At 35.9% G+C, this 19,376-nt stretch overlaps 2 protein-coding genes across 4 annotated transcripts; one reads left to right on the forward strand and one right to left on the reverse strand.

The window, feature by feature from the left end:
• The first annotated feature begins 1,769 nt into the window (after positions 1-1,769).
• LOC122047196 (myb family transcription factor PHL7-like) lies at positions 1,770-5,799 on the forward strand. Of its 2 annotated transcripts, none has more exons than XM_042608311.1 (7): positions 1,770-1,925; positions 2,947-3,074; positions 3,195-3,271; positions 3,351-3,393; positions 3,533-3,590; positions 3,841-3,910; positions 5,056-5,799. In XM_042608311.1, exons 2-7 carry the CDS (start codon positions 2,951-2,953, stop codon positions 5,422-5,424), a joined length of 741 nt encoding a protein of 246 aa, XP_042464245.1. In that variant the 5' UTR covers positions 1,770-1,925; positions 2,947-2,950; the 3' UTR covers positions 5,425-5,799. The 2 variants fall into 2 exon arrangements, with proteins under 2 accessions (XP_042464245.1, XP_042464244.1); XM_042608310.1 differs by having other exon boundaries at positions 1,772-1,925; positions 2,860-3,074.
• A 331-nt stretch (positions 5,800-6,130) lies between these two features.
• Positions 6,131-17,496, reverse strand: LOC122047197 (DNA-directed RNA polymerase 2, chloroplastic/mitochondrial-like). Of its 2 annotated transcripts, XM_042608312.1 has the most exons (20): positions 16,448-17,494; positions 14,284-14,493; positions 14,074-14,207; positions 13,931-13,997; positions 13,773-13,831; positions 12,566-12,683; positions 12,282-12,395; positions 11,993-12,124; positions 11,470-11,886; positions 10,008-10,058; positions 8,705-8,775; positions 8,319-8,403; positions 8,062-8,214; positions 7,920-7,994; positions 7,623-7,712; positions 7,362-7,409; positions 7,143-7,257; positions 6,971-7,074; positions 6,661-6,772; positions 6,131-6,583 (listed from the first exon to the last, which is right to left on the reverse strand). In XM_042608312.1, exons 1-19 carry the CDS (start codon positions 17,372-17,374, stop codon positions 6,662-6,664), a joined length of 3,081 nt encoding a protein of 1,026 aa, XP_042464246.1. In that variant the 5' UTR covers positions 17,375-17,494; the 3' UTR covers positions 6,131-6,583; position 6,661. The 2 variants fall into 2 exon arrangements, with proteins under 2 accessions (XP_042464246.1, XP_042464248.1); XM_042608314.1 differs by lacking the exon at positions 12,282-12,395 and having other exon boundaries at positions 16,448-17,496.
• Between the last annotated feature and the right edge of the window lie 1,880 nt (positions 17,497-19,376).

The raw sequence follows: 19,376 nt of genomic DNA on the forward strand, positions 1-19,376 counted from the left end.
GATTTGTTAGATTGGACTCTAATCGGACGATACTGAACCGTTTGAAATGAATAAAATTATCTTTTATCATATTAAAATACATATAGATTAATCGTTAAAACATTCGTTCATATTAAAATTAAAATTCTTACCCTCTTATTTATTCTTTTAAATATTTGACTATCGCATCACATTCATTCATTCATTGCAAAAAAACCGGTCATTCATTTAGTTGAATTAGTGAAAAAGTTAGATTGAGTCCATTAAATCAATAGATAAGTAAGTCTAATCAAAATCGAAATATAAATCTATTTTTTAATAGGTTAGGTTTTAGTAAGACAATTATAAATGAATCGAATATTTCTGAACAAGTTTAGTATTCAGTTTGGTACGAACTTGTTTATATTTGTTCAATATACACATGATCAATTAAATGATCAAGATTAAACAACTCATTAAATTAAATAAACAAATTTGAACACATATGTGGTTAATTCGTTGATGATCATAAATAATATTCTTTAATAATATTTGTAAACAGCGTTCATGAACTATGTTTATTAATAAAACTTTTATCAACCGGTTAAATAAATAAAAAAATTCTAAATAAACTAATAAATTTATATTATCAAATTCAATAATCAATTAAACAAGTTTTAAAAAGTAAAAAGTTTCAAATAATAAAATAATTTTGAATTGAAAGCTCGATACTTATAAAAAAAATAAGCCAAGTGAAACTTAAATAATGATTTCAATGGATTTATTCATTTTAGGCTTAGTTCGACTCGATTACCTTATTAAACAAGTTTAAACATAATAAAATTTGACTTGACCTAGCTTGTTTACAACCCTAGGTTTTAGAGATGGATTGATTTATTCAAATAATTCAATCAATTTAAATCTATCAGCCATTTATCAATTTGAATTTAGACAAATCAAAATGCAAATCATTTAAATTTATTTAGATATTCTATACATCTAGACACAATGGACAACACAAAGGTGAATTCATCATCATTTGTCGATATCTAAAACAATCATATACTATGAATACTAAACTTTTCGACTAATTTTTTCCATAAAAAAAATACACATATTCAATTTGAAGTAAACAAAATTGACGAAGGAAATGGAACATGTCCAAACATATTAATCACATCAATGTAATTTCTTCTTGTTTATATGTGAAAAGCATGAGATATTATAGAACGTCATTTTTGCGGTTACATGTGATCAGTGGGCATTTTTTGGTCAAGAAGAAAATAAAATAAAAAATAATAAAAATGGCATAGAAATTATAACCAATATTAAAATATTATTTATGATTAGAGACAAAAATAATAATAATAATAATTAAAATATCCCTTGCAACAACGCAATGCGTGTCGTTAGGTAAAAGAATATTCGCAAGTAGATGCTGTCAACTGTCATCTCCAACGCCACAAAATCAGAATTCAAAATATTATAATATCGTGAATAAATGGACGGTCTATATCTCACACTAACTTGGATTACCCGCAGATGTGGCTTTCTTTTATTGGAGGGCATTGTGGTCCCTACGCACGAGCCCTCTTTCTTTCTTATGGACTTTCTTCGGGAGGCGAGGGGGCCCCGCTAACTTTACCAATTAAAGGCGGGCGTGCGAGTGGGTACAACGTAAGCATCCAGGTTCGTTTCGTGCGAAAGCGAGACGCTTACAGCTGGGAAGCATATGGAGATGCCACGTGGCCCGTTTGCAAGTGGCGTTTGCAATGCGGCTTGTAGGAGATCCTTGCGGAGTCTCCAGTTGTGAAGAGGACCTTCTCCTGCCTCGCTCTACAGAGAGAGAGCGAGAGAGCGAGAGAGAGGGCGCTAAAGAAAAGATCGGGATCGACGAAGCCAGGCGAATCGCCGGCGAAGAGAAGCGAGCGGAAGATTTCGCCATTCTGCCGGAAGCCAGCATCAGGGTAGCGCTTTCTCGTTCTTCTGAAAGATTTTTTTTTTTTTGACTGTTTGTTTTCAGTCTCATTAATCCAGTTCAGCTGTTTTTTGCTCCCCTTTCCACTCAAATCCAGCTATTTTTTCATTGAAAATCTACCTGTAAATCTCCGTAGATTGGAGCTCGAGCGCTGTTTTTAATGATCTCTTTTATAATCTTTGTGCTGCTGTTTTTCGCTGAATTGGATGGTTTCTTTTGTTAGTTTGTATGAATTGGTCTGTGTTTAGTGGTCATGAGCAATCTATTTGATAGGTTTTTCTCCAGTGTGCAAATGCGCAATGCTAACCCAGCTATCTTACTTCATTGCTCTTTTTTAGTCTAAGCAATATTTCTGACTTGCAAGACATCTTGTTGCTCCAAGGGAAGATAATAGGAAGTAGAGAAAGGATAAGTAGGAAGAGAGAGCAAGAGTGAGAGGAAGGCTACCATGGAAGTTGTGTTCTTGTTACTAGGGTCTAGGGATGTTCGTGGGCTTTTTGTATCGTATAAATAAAAATAATAATCTACCAATGAGAAAGCTGTGTGTGATCGATTGTATCAGCATAGAATTTCTCATATTTGTTTTTTTTTTCAAAATTTTGGTGATCTTTGGATGGTCAGATTCCAACATCATTAGCATCTGCTAACAATTTTACATTTGTTAGCGTGGATTGTTATCTAAAATCGCATTGTTGTAGCACTATGGAACACTCCAGGGCTGAAGTTCTAGTTTTTATCCAATTTTTCTTTGTCTGTATTTTCCCTGCTTTTAACTTTCAAGAGTTATGCTAGTTTATAAAAGCATTCAATCTCTTATCCAGCAACGATTTTTATTTGGCATTAAACTTCCTTTATTTTACCTGATCGTGAAACTTGCAATGCACATTTTTACTATTATTTTATTCTGTTTTCCCGTTCTGCAGTTCAAAATAAATGTCCCCAAAGCCTATTATTGGCTAAAACCAGAACAATTCTTCAATTCATGGACAAAAACTAGAATCTTGTAACAGGACAATGGACTCAAATAATGTAGAGAACAACAATAGTTCTAATTCGACTTCAAGACAACGCTTACGCTGGACAAATGAGCTCCACCAACGTTTTGTAGATGCGATAACACAGCTTGGTGGACCAGATAGTAAGTGCTTTGGTTCTGAACTCTTTCTCGATTTGCCTAGAATATGTATGATAGTTTTTAAAATATAATGCATCTTACCTTTGAGTATTCATGTCATCATTAAGTTCCTATACATTACAGGAGCAACTCCTAAAGGAGTCCTTCGAATCATGGGTGTGCCTGGACTAACTATTTATCATGTTAAGAGTCATTTGCAGGTACTTAGTTCCACCTTTTCTTGTGAAAACAATTTTTTTTTTGGTTCATTTCTTTAATTCCTCTACATGGTGTAAGCAGAAATATCGGCTTGCAAAGTACGTGCCTGACTTTTCAGCTGATGGTAAGTATCTTCAGAGAACTTAACTAGTGTTTGACAGCGTTATGAATTTGTTTTATTATCTTTTCACATGATCAAGGAACAGAAGTTAGAAAACAATTATTGGTATGGGGATTCAATCTAGTATTTATTGTTCATGCAGGTACAATATCAGAAAAAAAAGATGTAGAGGATTTGATTTCTGGACTTGGAAGCACTTCGTGAGTTTATGACTAATACTCTTCCTTATTTTTCACAGAAAACAATAAAGTAGTTTATGCCTTCACCTTTTCTTTCTCCTTTTTTACCTTCACTCATTTTTTGTGTGAATATTGTTGTTGTTGTGTTACTGACATGTTTTGTTTTGCTACACATCTAACTCATTTTAATAGATTAATGACAACTTGTGCAGAATATCATTTTATCTGCTAAAAAAAAATCTTCCCTCTGACTATCATATTCTTGTGTCAGTGGGGTGCAAATTAATGAAGCACTTAAAATACAGATGGAGGTGCAAAAACGGCTTCACGAACAATTAGAGGTAAGTTCCATGTGCACTATGAAAAGATATATGATATTTCTGTTAGTTTTGCTTATTATAAATTTTACAATATCTAATATTAGAAAAATTATCCACTGGCACTGAGAGCGAGCGACACTCGCAATGTAGGGTACATCTAATGTGAATTGTGTGAGATCTGAGAGTATACTATTAGACCAATTTGAGTTTGGCGTGTGGTGAAATAAAAGGGAACTCTTGTAACAAAGCACAACTTGATTCTTTTGCGGTTCAGTGGCATTTGGGAGGGCTTTAGGCCTATAAAGTTAGATGTTTCTAACCACTTGTGATATCTTGGCGTATGTGCTAGGCAACCAAGTTCTTTCCAACTTCGACACTCTTTGACACCCCATTTCAACTATCTTTCCAACCTTTTCTCCACCTCAATACACCAATCACGAAACATGCACAACTCCAAAAATATATCAACACAACCAAACTCCTAGTAAATCAGGCGAATTGCATCCCATGTAACCTCATCCTACTTACCTTGGCCAAATTAAATCCACTTTTAGCAAATCCACCTCAATCTAATTATAACCTAACGGAGCTCCTTTCCATCAGGTCTCCTATGCCTCATCCATAATTGAGGTTGGAGATATATTCTTGAGATTTGTTATAATTTTAACTTTTCTGGACCTTTTTTCCCTTTAGGATGGATTGGTTGTGTGGGCTAGAAATCATATACTTTGCCCAGATAGCTCAAAACATATCTCCAGATTTTACACTTCTTTCATGTTGGTCCACAAGAATTGATGACATAGTTCAACAAAACTCTATCTACTCTACCAGGTTTTTGAAAAAGAAGGAAATAAGTAAAAGAGGAGAGATTGGGATCGGGATTCACACAGTTATCCGAGTCCCTCTTGTTTGTCTTATAGACAAACTTTCTCCAACCATAGAAGTGAAGATTGCTAAAATTGCGGCTACCTAGACTCTTTTCTGTCTTTCATCTTCTTGGATTTATATCATCTCCTATTTTCCAGGTTCTAATGTGGATTAGGAATTTCCCTGTAAATTGCAACCATTGTTTGTGACAACTATCACACTAGGTTGTCATGGTAAACACATCAATATTATGGAGTTGACTCTGAAAGCAAATAAACATGATTGACTGCCTCATGCAGATTCAAAGACAATTACAGCAAAGAATTGAAGCCCAAGGTGAGTACCTTAAAAAGATAATCGAAGAGCAGGAGCGCATTAGCAGCGCATTGGCTGAAACATCCGGAGCCAGGAGGGTTGCTCCTATCTCAAATGATCTCTGCCTTGATTCAGATAAGACTGACCCCTCAACCCCAGTGCCAAACTCTGAATCCCTTGAAGAAGACCAATCAGCTAGTTGCAGCCATGAGGCCACCTGCAGGCTATTCCAAGGCCTCTCAAATGATTCATTGTCTTCTGCCCGCGAGCCAACGACCCCTGATTCAGGTGACCATTCTAATTCTCCTTACAGGGAGACAGGTCAAGCAGCATCGCCACAGCCACCCTTTTAGCCAGGGAAATCAGAGTTGCTGTAATAACATCAGGTATTTGAATCAACTTCAGATCGAGATATCCAATTGACTGGCATTCAATTCATTGGATTACTCCGACTTGCAAGGATGTCACCGTTCAACTGAATATAGAAAATGGACAGACCCATTCAAGGTTATCTTCTTTATCTTTAGAACTAGGAAAGATAGAATGTGTTTGTGATATCTCACTCTTGTGGGAAGTAGCCACAGTGTGATGCTACCGTTGCCTCGGTGCAAACCTCGTATTCTTGTATAATCTTTTACATCTCATTCCTGAACATTATTATTGTCTATGATAATCTTTCTGACTGATCTACCAACCTTTGAACTATGTAACAATGATGCTGTTGTTTTGATGGAGTCTCTTTTTCAATTTAGTTAGCACTAAGTATCAAGCCTTAACTAATCCTGGAACATCTGGCCTAGTCTATGAAAATTTTTCACTGACCATATTGAAAAAAATATAAACTTTTATCAGATGATATTGCAAGTGATACAATGAACAAAATTGATATGGTTTTCATCTTCTGGTTATATTTAAGTGCAAGTATAAAATGAATAAATAATTATTTCTCTGAACAATTTTCTCCTTTCACAAGCAAAAAAATTACCCTTGAAGAGTTGATTCCTTAATCCCCTCAAGTTCTTAAAACATAGCATTAAGCTAAACATCTTACTGAATTACTGACATCTCCATGAAATATTACAACTCAACATTAATTACAAGTACACATACAGCTTTAGTTGTTCATATAGAAGTTTCATGGAAAAACAAGAATTTTTTTTTGAAGTTAATACAAAAAACCTATGCTGCGAGTGAAATTCGCATCAGTTTCCTATCTGGTTTCTTGGTGGCGGCTTCCCTGTCTTGTTCGTTGCCTCTTGTTCCCCTCCATGGCCAACGAGGACAGGCAGGTAAGGTCAAGAACGATAACATGTACACAGAACTCGCAATTTCTCACTTGCTGTGCCAAAACTGCAAAGAGGTTCACCGATTTACACACGTCAAACTCTTGTTTCTTCTGGATCGATCTTCTGCTGAACATGGATCTCGGTTGTCAATGCTGATGCACTCGCATCTCGCATACTAACTCTAGAGTTGCCTGAGATGTTGACGGCGAAGATGCATGTACACAAGCTGTCAAAAGAAACAATAAGGCGAAGTGGAAGGGGGAAACTGAGAAGAATTGGAATAAGGATAACTAAGAATGTCACATTAGTTGAAAAAATATGGCGACTCGAGAACATCATTAAGGTTGAAATCTCCCCGTTCCGGTAATGGTGGGAAACTTAGTGTTGGGAATGATTGTTGAAAACTTTCGAGTAACTGCAAATGTACAGCAGATGAGAGAAATAAATGAATGTATGAAAATGGATAAGAACTTGACAAAACAAAGCCGAGCTAAGAACAACACTAGGCTATAAAAAGCTTTCTGAAGGAACAAGTATAAAGACGTTTGCTCATATTCTAGAACTCTACTAGGTTGATCATTTTAGTTGAATATAGAGGCAAATGAGATATTACGTTTTCTAGTATAGGTTTCTCGTAGAGTTCCACGAATTTCTCTCGAAGAATCCGGTTCATCTGATCCACATCACATGCATGTGTCCAATACGAATCATGAACACCTGAAAAGAAGATGCCGATGCATCTGAATAACTAGTGTTAACTGGACCAGAATTGAAAAGTAGCTTACCAGCAAAGTTCAACCCAGCTCTTTGGCAGGCAACTGCAGTCATCATCATATGGGAACCGTCGAGGGAGTGCACAAAGTTTGGGGGGAAAGCTGTTCTTTGACGCCGAACCATGACCTGTAAAATTAAACAGATAATAAATTCATACATCCGAAAGAATCAAAACAATACAACAAAAATAAAAGTACGAGGCTTTAAATTCCCAGATTAGGAGAAGTGACCTTATCAGTTTCCCTGCGCAAAGTCAGCACTTGGAGGGAAGTTTTTACCTACGGAGAGATGTAGAGAGTTGAAAAGAGAAATGAAACAAATATTAGACATTATTTTTTAATACATTTGAATTTATTAGAAGTGAATGATGTGAAAAATATTTATTTTTTCCAATTTAATTTTCAATAACTTTATTTTATTTTCTAGAAACTACAAACTACAAATAGAAAATTTCACAAAAAGGAAAAGAAACAGAGGCTTAAAAGATTTACCATATGGCTTCCCAACTTCTGATAAGGTTGAACCACCGGGAGACCAAGAGGAGTTGTCCACCTTACTGGATGGTTTTCTGAAGCAATCACCTGTTGCCAATGCCGATTAGTTCAAGCATATACTATAGAGCATATGTTATGACAACCATTTCTAGTAAATAAACTAATTTAAGTGATATATCAATCTCAGCATCTAATAGCTATAAGACTATAAATGAACTCGAAAAACATTGCTTTTCCATCCACAGTCGATATCCCGTGCAGCCATAAGATTATTCAATCTGGTAAATAGCACACCTTAGCGCAGTCACCAAGCCAAGTCATGATATCCCGTGCAGCTTGAAACATCTCCCCTAATGCAGTCAGTGTGGTCTGTTTGAACATTTAAAATAGTTCAGTCTAGCAACTATTCAACCATAAATAAATATTAGTGACTTACTTTAGCAGCGTAGCAAGATGCACGGAATAATTCTGTGTCATCAGCCATCATGTCCCGTTCCTTCAATCTTCTCTTAATTTGCTCACGTGCCCCAATATATGTGACACCATAAACTGATGTCATGACAGTCTGCTTCACCAACTTCCGGTCCACCTTTTTGGAAACAGATATCAACTTTCAGGAATAATGCTGAGGCAGGGAAGGGGATCATAGGTTCAATTAATCCACATATACAAAAAACGAAGTAAAATGTTAACCTGATCAATTAGTAGTTTAGCATGTAAAGCGTTTGGGTTGATGGAAGGGCCTTTCTCTGCATCTCTACACATGATATTGAGAACCCTGCATTCAGAAGGCACATCGTAGACGTCAGTTTAAAGAAACCAACTGATTGCAAAAGATAAAAGCGACTAGAACTAGATTTAGCGTTTTAAAAATGCTTGTGATATAGAAATGGCTTAGGATGTCTGCAGCTTAATGTTGTTCAAATAGCTTATGAAGTGAAAAACATGGACATAAAGAAAAGAATATAACTAGACAAAAGAAAAGTGCAATGACACTAAGACTTTGAAAGTACTTATCTGATCAACATTTATTAGCACCGATTTCATAATCATAACAATTGATAAAAATTACTGCTTACCTAGTAGCTATGCTGGAGTATACATCTGCAGGCTCATCTCCAGCAACAAGGTTCACTGAAATGGCCCCCAACTGATGATGCAACAGCTTAAAACTTTAGCAAGCGCAATAATTCAATGTGCAAATACAACAGGACTACTTGGAACAGATCAATGAAGGTATTATCAGCTTTGTGAATGGCTATGTATCAAGATCTTGTGAGATTTAAATCTAAAGTCTAACAATAAAAAACTGAAACATATGGAGATCTCAGAAGTATTTAAAGAATGTTAATTTAATAGATAAGAGTTTTTTTTAAAAAAAACAAAAACAGTAGATGTTATACAAGAGCATATCCTAAACCAAAAAAAAATGAATGCATAATAAATAAATGTTGAAAGACCACAAATTGAAGCAAGCAAAATAACCCAGCATGAATCATGAATGACTGGAATATTAATGACATGATATCATATGCAACTTCAACTGGGATTTCATCATCATTAGAGCATATTCAGAACCTACAACCTTAATGGGCTATGGCACCATAAATTTTGTGCCTTGGATGAGTTTGTGAAGCGAGAATTGAACAAAGGTTGATTCTATTCAATTTGATGCTCCGTCATAACACCACCATATGACAAAATCAAACAAATTAACATTGGTTTGATTCCTTTTTTTAGTTTGAGCAAGGACAAGCAAGAATACCATACCCTTTGTTTTTTTCTACTATTTCATGCTCCAACAGACCTTATTCCTCATCTTCAGATGGCTAATTTGGTTTTGTTCATTTTCTACCGAAGGCCATAACATAGAAACATACAACATTCAGTTTTATACCAATGAAAGAGCTAAAATTTCATACAATTGTACAAATCTGAATTTAGTGCACACTCCATACAGATAGATGCAATAAAGGTTAACACGATTATAATTATGTCATGCGAATAAAAATAAATAAATATTTCATTTTGACATTCCTAGAAGCTCAAAGGTACTTATTGAGAGTCAATGGAACAGTCTGAAGGGACTTAGCCAAAGTACCTTGCTAGAAAATTCTACTTACCATAAATGTAAGAGCAGTGGGATTATTACCTTTATCCAAAAAAAAAAAGAGCAGTAGGATTATTAAAAAGAGTTAAGGGACCCACCATGCTTAATCATGAAACAAAGAAAATTAATCTTGAGCAAATTAGGGTCCTCTTTTCTAATGAATATTATGATAATAAGCATGACCTAGTAATTTGAGCACTCACTGCTGCAGTATGACAAGAATTACAGATTAAAACAGTGAAGTGGAACCAAGTGGCAGAAGGAAATAGCACCTTGTCTTTCCCCAGAGCTGCATAGTGTTGTAGACCGTTGCACGATCCATCCTGCAGGTTAGAAGTGCAATGCTCATTCAGCTCAAAAGAATCAGACTGATTTTTGTAATTGACAACATTACAACTGGAATTGACACCCGTATCAATTTATTCATTAGATAAGAGATTAATTCCAACCAAATAAAACTATATTATAAATTTCATTTTCCACTATTTTGATTGTAATTCTTGAAATGGTTTCGTACAAAATTAAAGAAATGATCTAACTGTATCACTGCAAGATATTATCAACTATGCTTGCTTCTAAATAATATCTAGTTGTTTGACATATTAGTGTTATGGTTTTTGTCCTGCATGCGAATTTATACTACTATTAGTGTTAAATCAAATTCTTGTAACTATGGATGTAACATTATCAATAATTACTTTACAATACAAAATTATCCCTCTCAACTTGATGTTGGTCCTTAATTTGTTGGAGTTTCTTTAATCCACTTAGGAAGAGGCTGCATGTTTCTTGTGATGGCATGGCCTCCCCTCCAACACCATTCTACCTTCTCCTCTCAGCTGACAACAGCTCTCTCATCTTCTCATCCTCCACATGTGAGTCCCTAGGGAAAACCATCTCAGGACACTATTAGTGAGATCACTCACGGAAAATCAAACGAGCACCAAAGAAAGAAAAACAAAATGTCATGGTTCTTGCCCTACCATTCTCCTCCCAAGTAAGTTCTCTTAAATGAGAAAAAACAAATTCCAGGTAGAGGGTGATGAAGTCAGTGAGATTCCATAGTTAGTGCCCTATAGTTATGTCTAACTGGTCCTCTGTTGGCTGCAGTTTTATTCCCTGGAATTTTTGAAGTATCTTACTAAATGGAAAATGGTGGAAACAAAACACACGTCTTTGTGAACCACACAACTTTAGAGTTCCAAGGAAATTTTCCAATTCTCCACAAAAATTTTAGAATTCCAAGCATCTTAAAAAAACAAAAAAAAAAGGGCAACCCGGTGCACGAAGCTCCCGCCAAGCGGGGTCCCGGAGAAGGATCCATTGTACGCAGTCTTACCCTGCTTTTTACAAGAGGCTGTTTCTAGGATTCGAACCCGTAACCTTTTGGTCACATGGCAACAACTTTACCGTTGCGCCAAGACTCCCCTTCTAATTCCAAGCATCTTTACGATCCAATAAAATTTGAGCACTTCCATTGATCTTTGGTTGTTTTAGTTCGTTTTTCATGCCAAGGTTAAACTTCTGCAAAGTCAGTCTAAAAATGGATTGCTCTCCATCACCAGGCCATAACTCATTTTTTTTTCATTTAATATCTTGGAAGTTCTGAAACATTCCAGTTATAGTGGGTTATGCAATAATGTTGAAATTTATTTGAAGCATGCAACTGATTGGGTGTATAATTCAAATGCCGAAGTAGAAGTGATATAGAATAATTTAAGAGCCTAGACTTGCCTGATGAACAGGAATGTGTGAAACTGTATTTTCTGGTGTTGAACTCCTCAATGCTTCAGCAAGATTGATACAAACTGCTAACAATTGAAAGGGATCCTCAGCACCTAACCACCAACGCCTACCTTCAAGAGGTTTATCTGCAGAGTCAAATATATCCTCCAAGTGGTTCTCGGTGAATGCCACTCGAGCATCATGTGATAACTTGTCAACGCCATTAGCATATAAATTTGCCAAATGTATCTTTAACCAGCGTAAACCAGACTTCCCCAGTGGTCGTCCCTCTGCGAACTCCAACACTCCTCGACAAATATCTGAACCGAGATGATTTAGATACGGATGCATGGGATATGCACGGCCCCTGAAGTCCAGGTTGTGTGGATAATAAAATCCCTTCTCTTCTTTCATTTTTCTAGCAACCTGCTCTCAGTTGATAACCAGATGCATAAGGTTTTACAAAAGGAATAAAAAATCCAATAGCACCAGTGAAAGTATGAAACAATCACATGTTAATGAAAATCCTTACAGCAAGTTTAAGTTCCATATCACACCGATGGGAATGTCTTTCACTATTTTCCTTCTTCACAGATTTCAATTTCCACTTCCATTTCCTTAGTTCAATTTCATCTTCTGTATCAGGCTTCTCAGGTAGAGGAACCTTTAATGCAAATATAAAAGGATTTAAAAAGAAAAGTGAATTATCATGATGGAATAGGTTGAAGTAAACTGATGCATATGTTAAAAGAAGTGATTTCGTAACCTAGTAAGTTAAAAAACCTTAAGACATCAAAAATAGTACAATTTTTTCAACTCACATCCTCCCGATCAACCAAACCACCAAGACGTCCTCCATTTGACCAAATTGTATTGATGATATTTAACACCTTTTTATTAACCCTCCATCTGGTATTGCCTAGTGTATCCAGTGCCTGAATAGCATAATAGTATGTTGATGGCATGATCTAATTAAGCTAATAAGCAAAATCAACATGTACATTTGAAGTTATGATGACAATATTAGCTTGAAAGAGAAATAAATATTTCTTTGAACTGTCTTTGGGATTTGGTGTTCTGGTAATAAAAAGTAGAAATAGCAAACCTCAAAAATAGTCTGCATCTGCTCCCTTGGTGCCCTCTTAACAGCCTCCCGTTGTTTTTTTGATCCATGTGTTCGCATAACGTAAGATGGAAGAAATAAATGCGCTCCTCTGTCATATCTGAGCAATCAATGACAAACAGAAGGATCACAGTAACCAATCTGAAAAATCACTGAAAAAGTTGATGACAATGTTAATAAAGAAGTGTTATGTATTAGAGTCTAGTGAAGAGCTCATAACCATCTGGCTCCATAGAATGTTTCCAATCAATGCAAACCTCAATTGGCATTAATTCAACTCTCTTTGGCTAAGTCCAATAGTAGCAACTACCAAAGTGAGAGAATTGACCCATTATCTTGCTAGGAACAACCACTGATACAAAAATCCAAAATGCTTAAGCTTAATTGACAATAATCCACTCATAAAAGACATGCTCTCTCCTTACTGCATAGCTTCTTATGTGGGACTAAATTGAGCTGTCACATTCTCCTCCATTCAATATCCTCATGACAAATTCCTCATAGACGAGATGATGCCTGGCCAATGATGACCCCACCATCATTAGATAACCATTTCCAATAGGAACACCTCATTAAACCTAGGAGTAGCCCTGCTTTAATACCAAATATAACAATCTTTCCAAAGAAAGAAATAGCTCATTAACTTGGTAGACACAACCATTTTCTCAAAATACTTAAGTCAAGTTAACAGTAGTTCCCTCATCTAGGCCTTATCAACCTCCCTCATTAGTCAACAATTTCCCGTATAGGACTAAATTGGAGTGACACACCAACTTCTATACCAAAGAAGTTAATCCAAAGTGGTACAATAAACTTAAAAAATTGTTTAACCCACAGGAGAATATAATTGTATTATTGGATTAATTCACCCAATGGAGCAAAATCTATTAAGGTCAAAATGACTTAGAGATAAAATGTACATATTGAAAGGCAATAAACGATATCTGACAATATACACAAGTAGTTTGACACTTTATTAATTAAAATGGATTAAAATAATGCCCGACAAAAGTAACAATAGAAAACATTTGGAGAATCCTTTGCATGTTTTCATAGTGGAATATTTTAAAGGTAATAGCCCAGCAAGTACAAAACAAAGTGCATTTATGCATGAACCAAATCTGCCCTGCAATGCTACTACAAGATACCACGACTCAGCAAAAGTATTTACAAATTCAGGTCTACATACCCAGTCCATTTTAGTGGGGGCACCAACATTGGCATGTAAGGAATAATCATGTGGCTTGCCTATTAAAAAGCAACATGTTCAGAGATTATTTGAAGTGTAAAGTATAAAAGATACAAGAAAGAAACATAAGTAATGACAACATAAACATTAAAACTCACAGTTCTATCTAAACAATGATAAATTAATGGATCACATTCAATGACTCCAAAACGCCTGCTAATGTTTCTGCTATGCAATAAGATTTAATCAGCATACACAAAATGGAAACAACTTTTAAACATGGTCAATAAACAAGTCTCACTTCTCTTCTTTTATTATAGTTTTGACATAGTGTCTGAATGCGGGACGTAAATCAGGAGGATCAGCAGCAGATTGACTAACAGGAGATTGTATATATGCAGTCTCTATTAAGAGTTCAATCAAGCGGCTTCCAACCTTTAACAAAGAAACTTTCTGAATACCAATAAAGGTAGATAATAATTGTCATGATAATCTGTAAAAAAACACAAACCTTGGCCTGAGCATCTTTTCCCCATGGTCTGGAATCATCTTGTCCTTTAATCATCTTTCTTACTATGTGATGTTTTTGTCTTTTCATCAAATTTGTAACCTTTTTCCTAATTAATTCTTGCTCTTCATTTACAGAAACACCTGTTTCGTCACTTTTTTTAACTTTGATACTCTTTTTCTTAGTTTTCTCAAGAATCCTCTGAATCCGCCCCTGGTTCAATCCATATTATAGTTACCAACATGATATAAATTTCTGAAGATGAAAACTAGATAGAAAAAGTTAAGTGGAGAATGGATATCATGACCTAGGTAACATCATATAACAGATGATTTGACATAATACAATCAAAGGCATGAATAACTCATTAAAACTTAGGTCAGAATCCTAAATGGCACTATTGTCAGGTTGAATTATAGTCAGGACTCATTAGAAGTCATGAGGATCCGGACTTAACCTTAATACTCTTTTTCTTACTTTTTCCAATGCTCCTGCTGATCTGTCCCTAATTCAATCCATTACTACAGGTAACAAGATATTTACAAACTAATTTCTCTGCATGAACACTAGCTAAAAAAAGTTCAGTTGATACTGGCTATTGCAATATAAGTATTATTATCATATGACAGCTGATTTGACATCATAAAATCAAAGGCAAGACTAAAACACTTCAGGTGGGAATCCTAGGTAGCATTATCATTGAGTTGAATTGTACTCATGAGTCATGACATAAAATAGAGTTGGCAAATTCCAGAACCAAGTTCAATTTTGTACAACAAACAGACGACCTTTCAGCATCTCATAGAAGGAGATGAAACCAAATACACTTACTATCAAGGACAAATGGCTTACAGGAAATAATAAATAAGTTTTATAATTAATGATTATAGGGAGAAACATTTTTAAAAATTAAACAAAGAAAAATCACAATGAGAATCCACTAGACTTATCTCAAGACTATGCATTTGAAAATATCAAACACTAGAAAGCTCATACAGAACTACAATGGGAAAGTAGCAATATATGTCACAGGAGTCATTTGAAGTGGTTCAAGGAAATGTTCCCCTCTATTGCTTAAGCTCTTTATTAAAAGTTTACATATAACATGTGTGCGTATATAATTATAATTAAATGATTCTCTTTCCGTAGCTCTTCCTAAACCTACGCCGATGCATAATATTACATCATCCAACCCTCAATTCCCCTACATGCATAGCCTTCAACTTACAAGCTTGTGGGGTGATAATAAAATTGTGCTTACTATAATTGGGGATAAATTAAAGAGAGTAGTAAATTCAGCTGTTTGTGGGATGATAGTAAGAATGTGCTTCACCCTTGAAAACATTCTCCATCACCACCAACAATCAAGGTAGCAGTAATTCAGCTGCTCACTGCATCAATTATCAAAATAAAAAAGCAAATAATAAATTTTGAATTTGTTGTGCTATATAAGTATGTAAATTCTCACACGATCGACGTATAGGTTATTTTTACAATTAGATCAATGATTCTCCATCTGATAATAATTCTTTATTGACTTGTTCATTGTTATAATTGATCATAATTAGTGACTCAAAAGTCACCATATTCCCACTCTAATAATTTGAACTACATATGGTTCTATCATAAAATCAACTTAAACTAGAATCACCAATTCTTTAGCATGCTATGGAAGTGTATTGTCATGAGCATTAATATGTTTATCTAGCAGTGAAACAAATTCTGATTATTCAGCTCAAGTGATGTAATCATGATGAGGCCCATCGTTGCAAAATGTGAAAATAGAATTTATATTCCTTCAGCTCCATAGCATTTTTTTTTCTTCTCAATGACAAATTTTATTTAACTTGTTATAGTCACTGATCCAATCACCATAAATGGGAATAATCCATATTTACAAGAAACATGATCGTCCCCGTACAACAAACAAGAAAATTTTTGGTTGTGACTTGTGAATTATGATAATCCAAGAGAATGTTAATTGCAAATGTGCTTTGGTTATAGAAGAGTAAAGTGAGGGCAGCCTTCTGTTAATCATTTAACTATTCCAATTATAAAAAGATCATTATATTATATAAGAGAAGTTATAGGATTGTAGAGCCTCACAGATTTAACTATAAACTAGAAAGGACAAAATTATAGTATAACAATAAAGCAACATTCTTACTTCATGCTCGATGGCATCACCAATTTTGCATGCAGCCTGAACCACTGGAACACATCTGCTTTCACTGCTTGACATTAGAAGACTAATCATCTTGTGCATAGTGATTACAGCCATTTTATCTGCAGGAAGCTGATTGAAGTAAGGAGCGTGGGATGCTCTATTGCCTTTTTCCCTGCATTTCTCCTGCTCTCTGGCAATGCGATCTCTCAGTGGTTCAAACCAACCTAATAACAAGGACTTCATAAATGGCAAATTTGGGGCCAACTTCCGGTCACACATATCCTTTAGCATTTCCTTGTATTCCTTCGTAGCCTGCTCCCAAGCTTCAGATTCTATCTGTATTTGTCTACGTCGAAGCTTACAGTAGTTACTTTCACTCATTCCACCTACCAACTTGGAATAGTGCTGAAACAGTCTCGCTGACCTAAACCGACTAAAACTCTTATCTTCCTCACACTCCAAGGTCACCTCAAATTTGCCAATCCTGTCCAAAATGCTGCGAAAATTTAGTAACGAGGATGTCTCCTCATCCGTATCAGTAGAAGCAGCCATCTCAGCGACGCTAGCATGAGTCTTCAAATCAGCCGCAATTGACGGGCAGGCACACCCTGCTAGTGGCATAGATTCACCGTTTTGGAAAAAACCTCCCGCCCTGTTTTCAAGCGTCTCCTCTAGGTCCCAAACCCGGTTTTTCTCACTGAAAGACGATTTTTGGAGGAAACCATGATGGAAGCCGGAAATTGAGGGGATGGACAATGGTCTGCCGCTGTAGAACCTAACTCCCCGTGGGGATATGCACGCAGACTTTCTCGCGATGCTTCTCCGCGTATCTCGGCAACTAGGAGACGGATTGAAGTGCGGAACGAGGGGACTGTTCGGGGAGGCGAAAAGAAGACTGGGGAGGACGGAGGAGGCGTTGCTGCACATCAGAGAGAAGGGGCTATTATTAGAAGAAGAAAATTTCGTGCGAGTGAAAGGACTCAGTGGTGGTAGCCGTAGATAGATCGCCGGCGACCGCCGCCTCCGTCGAGGATCTCCTTCTGCTTATACCCCTGTCGAGGTTTAAATAATTTATCATCATTTGGGAAATTTTCACTCCCACCTTACAAATTTTACTTATTCTCACAAAATGACTCCAAAGATTTGGAACACTTAAAAAAAAAACTCTCCAAACAATTCATCGTGTAATTTTAACCATTGTAAGGTTGTCTTTATCCAACTTTACCAAAATTTTAATTTAACCATCAATTTAATAAATTTATTTTTATATAATTAGTTCTATTTCGTTTTAACTTTATTTAAATCTGATTATTTTTTAATATGATCTACGGCAGTCTCACCGGTCATTAAAGATTTCTAGAAGTCCTCCCAAAAGCACCACAGTACGGTAGCTACTAGCTAACCTGTATCACCTTCGCCCGCCATCCGTACAGAATTTGTTCCCCCACTGAAATCGCGGTGCTCATAAGTTTCCCTTTATACTGTGCCGCTGCATCCTTCCAGATAAGGGCGAGCAGAAGTTCAATTAAATCGAATTATAACTGACTAAATTTAAAAGTTCAGTTTTTTAAAAATTTTAGTCAATTCAAAAATTTTTTATTTATGTAGTTTCGATTTAATCGGTTAGTTTAATTTTAAACCGATTGATGAGCGCTGCCCTAAAAAAGTTTTTTGCTCATTTTAAAAGCGATCATGATCGCGCTTTAGTAGAGTCGTCACAGTTCGAACGAAGTAAATTCTCTGCTCTTTCGTGTTTCCGTTACTTTCCGCTGCTATTTCTCCGAGATTTATCTGGACAATCGAACGATTTTAGCCACGCAGCGCTTATTCACCCTCTAAAGGCCTTCGATCCAACAATCGTATCGTAGCCAGCGTATGAAACAGTAATATTCTTAACTAAAAGATCGGTATCCTTAACCGCCTAACTTTGAAGTTACTTGGTCGATTGGGTTCATAAGACAATAGCTTTCACTGCTAGTCAAGTCGAGTTATTTCGATCCGTGTAGATTCGACTAGAGCCGGAGAACTTAACTTGATTAATGTTTATTGTATATTTAACGCCTGCACTCATATTTGGGATGCACGGCAGCAAAGTATTTCGAGTCCGTGCATTCCTGCATGATCTCACGCCGTTCTATGTGTGTCAATCACAATCAAGGTAAACCTAGGTGTTTGTGAGATGCTCTGGCTTAATTCTAGGGGAACATGATTTCTAGAAAACTTAGGCTAAATCCAAATGTTGAAAATTCTAAGAAATTGGAATTTTGAAAACTGTTTTTCCTAAAATTTGAAAAAAAATAATTATGGTAAGATGTCTACTCTACCCAGCACATTCCTATTTGCCTTCTTAGTCCACTGAACTTAAGTTCAGGTAAGGGTTTTGTGAAGATGTCAGCTAAGTTTGATTTGGACTCAACATGGTTGAGTGCAATTTCTCCTTTAGCTACATGATAAAATGGTGTTTTACCTTTATGTGTTTGGTCCTAGAGTGGTGTATAGGATTTTTTATTGAGCTAATGTTATCAATAAAGATTTTAGTATTTTATAGTCTAGTTGATAGTCTTTGTGTGTGCATCATTCATAACAATTGAGATGCACATTCTCCTAGAGCTATATATTCATTGAGATGAGCAACACAATGTTGCTTTATGCTTGACCAACTAACTAAAGACGAACCTAGCAATTGACATCCTTCACTTGTACTTTTTCTATCTAATTTGCACTCGGCATAGTTTGAATGAGAATAGCCATAAAGGTCAAAGGTGCAAGTTCTTGGGTACGAAAGTCCTACATTTAGAGTTCCTTTAATATACCTAAGTATTCTTTTAACATATGTTAGGTGTGACTCTTTTGCACATGATTGGTATCTAGCACACATACCTACTGCAAACAGTATGTCAGGTCGACTTGCAGTTAGATACAATAGACT

Source organism: Zingiber officinale, chromosome 2B (genome assembly GCF_018446385.1).
Source record: "Zingiber officinale cultivar Zhangliang chromosome 2B, Zo_v1.1, whole genome shotgun sequence".
NCBI lineage: Eukaryota > Viridiplantae > Streptophyta > Magnoliopsida > Zingiberales > Zingiberaceae > Zingiber > Zingiber officinale.

Coding starts and splice junctions, on each gene's coding strand:
- LOC122047196 (XM_042608311.1), top strand. CDS start 2,951: ATGGACTCAAATAATGTAGAGAACAACAATAGTTCTAATTCGACTTCA. Junction 3,075..3,194: donor ACAGCTTGGTGGACCAGATA/GTAAGTGCTTTG, acceptor TATACATTACAG/GAGCAACTCCTAAAGGAGTC. Junction 3,272..3,350: donor ATGTTAAGAGTCATTTGCAG/GTACTTAGTTCC, acceptor TGGTGTAAGCAG/AAATATCGGCTTGCAAAGTA.
- LOC122047197 (XM_042608312.1), bottom strand. CDS start 17,374: ATGTGCAGCAACGCCTCCTCCGTCCTCCCCAGTCTTCTTTTCGCCTCC. Junction 8,404..8,704: donor TACTCCAGCATAGCTACTAG/GTAAGCAGTAAT, acceptor TTCTGAATGCAG/GGTTCTCAATATCATGTGTA. Junction 7,713..7,919: donor GGCTTGGTGACTGCGCTAAG/GTGTGCTATTTA, acceptor CATTGGCAACAG/GTGATTGCTTCAGAAAACCA.